This window comes from Gigantopelta aegis, chromosome 12 (genome assembly GCF_016097555.1).
Source record: "Gigantopelta aegis isolate Gae_Host chromosome 12, Gae_host_genome, whole genome shotgun sequence".
NCBI lineage: Eukaryota > Metazoa > Mollusca > Gastropoda > Neomphalida > Peltospiridae > Gigantopelta > Gigantopelta aegis.
In genome coordinates this window covers 12,747,256-12,749,638 of record NC_054710.1, presented here as the reverse complement: position 1 = coordinate 12,749,638, position 2,383 = coordinate 12,747,256, and the positions used below count along the sequence as shown (strand labels likewise).

Below are 2,383 nucleotides of genomic sequence, written 5' to 3'. Positions count from 1 at the left end.
ATATATATATATATATATATATATATATATATATATATTTAATATATAATTTAATATCTATATATATATATCACCTTGAAACATTATTATAATCTTTGAGAGTTTATTACATACCTATTCAGTCTTACTATAGTGATGAAGACATTTTGAAACTGTGATAAATTTATTTTGTATCACACATATGTGCGATCTGGACTGGAACTTTTAAATGAGAACTCCCTTTTTCTTTTTACTGCAGTTAGCGCATTTTATTTACTGACATCATATATGATTTATAAATGACGTCACATTGTATTTGAAACATTACACAAGGCTGTCGCAGATTATTCTTAACGTTCAGCAAATCCATGAAACGTTAATTATGACGTTAAATTAAAAACTGTTTTTTGTAAAACATAAAAGAAGGTATGTAATAAATACAGAACTTCACATGCATTGTTTTCGCTTCCTATTTATTTGACACGTTTATTTTGCGGAAGAACATGCTACGCGGCCTCGTGGTATATATTCTTGTGCAAAATAAACTCATCCCCCAATCGTCCTTCAAGAACTTTGGTGGTCATAAAACCTACTGTAATACTGAACTACCGGTTGTAATGTTTGCCCAATTAATTCACTATTATCATATAACCATTCCCCACAGCTAATATACCTTACAATTGTGGCAAAGAAAATGGGTTAAGTTTGGGGTTACGGTTAAGAAAATCATACAGTAATGATACATGTCACATAAGAGTAATTAATTTTGTCAAAAGGTTGACTTTAAAAAAAAAAAATCTGCAAAAAAATTAGGGTATGACACCAAACCCATTTTACCCTCTGGCAGAAACCATCTTTGAGGCAAAATATTTGAAAATCACACTTTTGTGACCGCTGGCTATTAAAATGATGCCAAAAAAGCAGTTTTTTAATTTGATGTCTTCATGCAGTACTCTGTTTTTCAGATGCAGTCACATATGGTAGACACCAAATAGCCAGGATTTAATTTAACCTGTATGTACGTCACTCGCCAAATCACCAAATGCAAATTAAAGTTGAATTAATTTGGCGAATATATTTCATTACTGAAATTAATTTCCAAAAAGCTCGTTAAAAAATTGTCTGTCATTTATAGATGTCCTGCCATTTGTGCTATTTTGCTAAATAACATTTATTGCAGATAAATAGATTTGGGTTGAACATATTCAACATGATTCTGTCAGAATAGTTACAAAATATTAGCAGTCCTAGAATTGTACTGGAACAAGTCAATCAAACGCGTTCCAGTAATTCTTAACAAGTATACACATTAGCAGACAGGGGGCGCTGGGGCACTGTTCGCATTCTGGGAGAGAAACAAGCCATTGTTCGAATTGTAAAGGTAACCTTTTAACCTATTTGTTACAACCCACCATCCGCCCCATCACATACGCCAGGCCTAACATAGATGATATCTATATCCTATATATATATATATATATAATATATCTATATATATATATATATATTATATATATATATATATATATATATATATGTCTATTGTTCTAATACTTTGACATGATGTTCGAATTTTAAACTTAAAATTTTAATCTGTTTGATGTATGGGTATGTGGCTTTTTGCCTTAGATCCTTAGATGTACAGGTATACAATTTTATACATTTAGTTATCATTGAGCACTGGTATTTTATGTACAGGTCTACAGCTGTAAGCCGTATACCTTTGAATGTACAGTATACATGTTATCCACATTTTATGTAGTGTTAACTTCATTAGAAGGCGTTCTTTGTTGCACGACACCTTTTGGGTCTTTAGAAAACAATTTACAGGCATGTAACATTTGTTCTATTATGTAAATACATATACCTTTACGTCATTATAAAATAGACAATGTACCACAATCCGGAAGTTTGTTTTATTTATTATAACCAAAACGACTGCATTTGTCTTAAGCATTGGCATTTTAATTGAAATTATCAACAAAAAAATTTGTTTGGCGACAATGTTTTTTTTTTTATTTTTTTTAGCATTTCCAATTAAAAAATGTTTGGAGAGTTCCTTGACCACATTTTCCTTTCTATGTTGTTCCTATCAACCGTTTCGGCCAAATGGGCTATTCGGAAAGCGCGGAACAGGCATGAGTATAAACGCAACATGCTCTTTACAGAGGTTGGACCATTTAGCTCCTGGTCTTGGAACCACAAAGATGAACTCTTTGAAAAACGTAATGAAATGCGATGGGCTAAGTATAGAAACGTTTAGGTTGGATCTCACCCCGGAGCCAGTGGGAAAGTCCGAAGTGTGACCATTCGGTAGAAATTACCAAGACACGTCTCAAGAGTGACTTAAAATTAAGTTCTTTCGCTATTGGTTATTTTTTACACAAACATAAACACAGCATTC

General features: G+C 32.1%; 1 protein-coding gene across 1 annotated transcript in view; it reads left to right on the top strand.

The window, feature by feature from the left end:
• The first annotated feature begins 2,023 nt into the window (after nucleotides 1-2,023).
• LOC121385832 (proteoglycan 4-like) overlaps nucleotides 2,024-2,383 on the top strand; it is a 94,484-nt gene continuing 94,124 nt past the window's right edge. Inside the window, exon 1 of the mRNA XM_041516620.1 lies at nucleotides 2,024-2,204. Within this exon, the coding sequence (XP_041372554.1) occupies nucleotides 2,024-2,204 (181 nt within the window). The remainder of the gene's footprint in view (nucleotides 2,205-2,383) is intronic.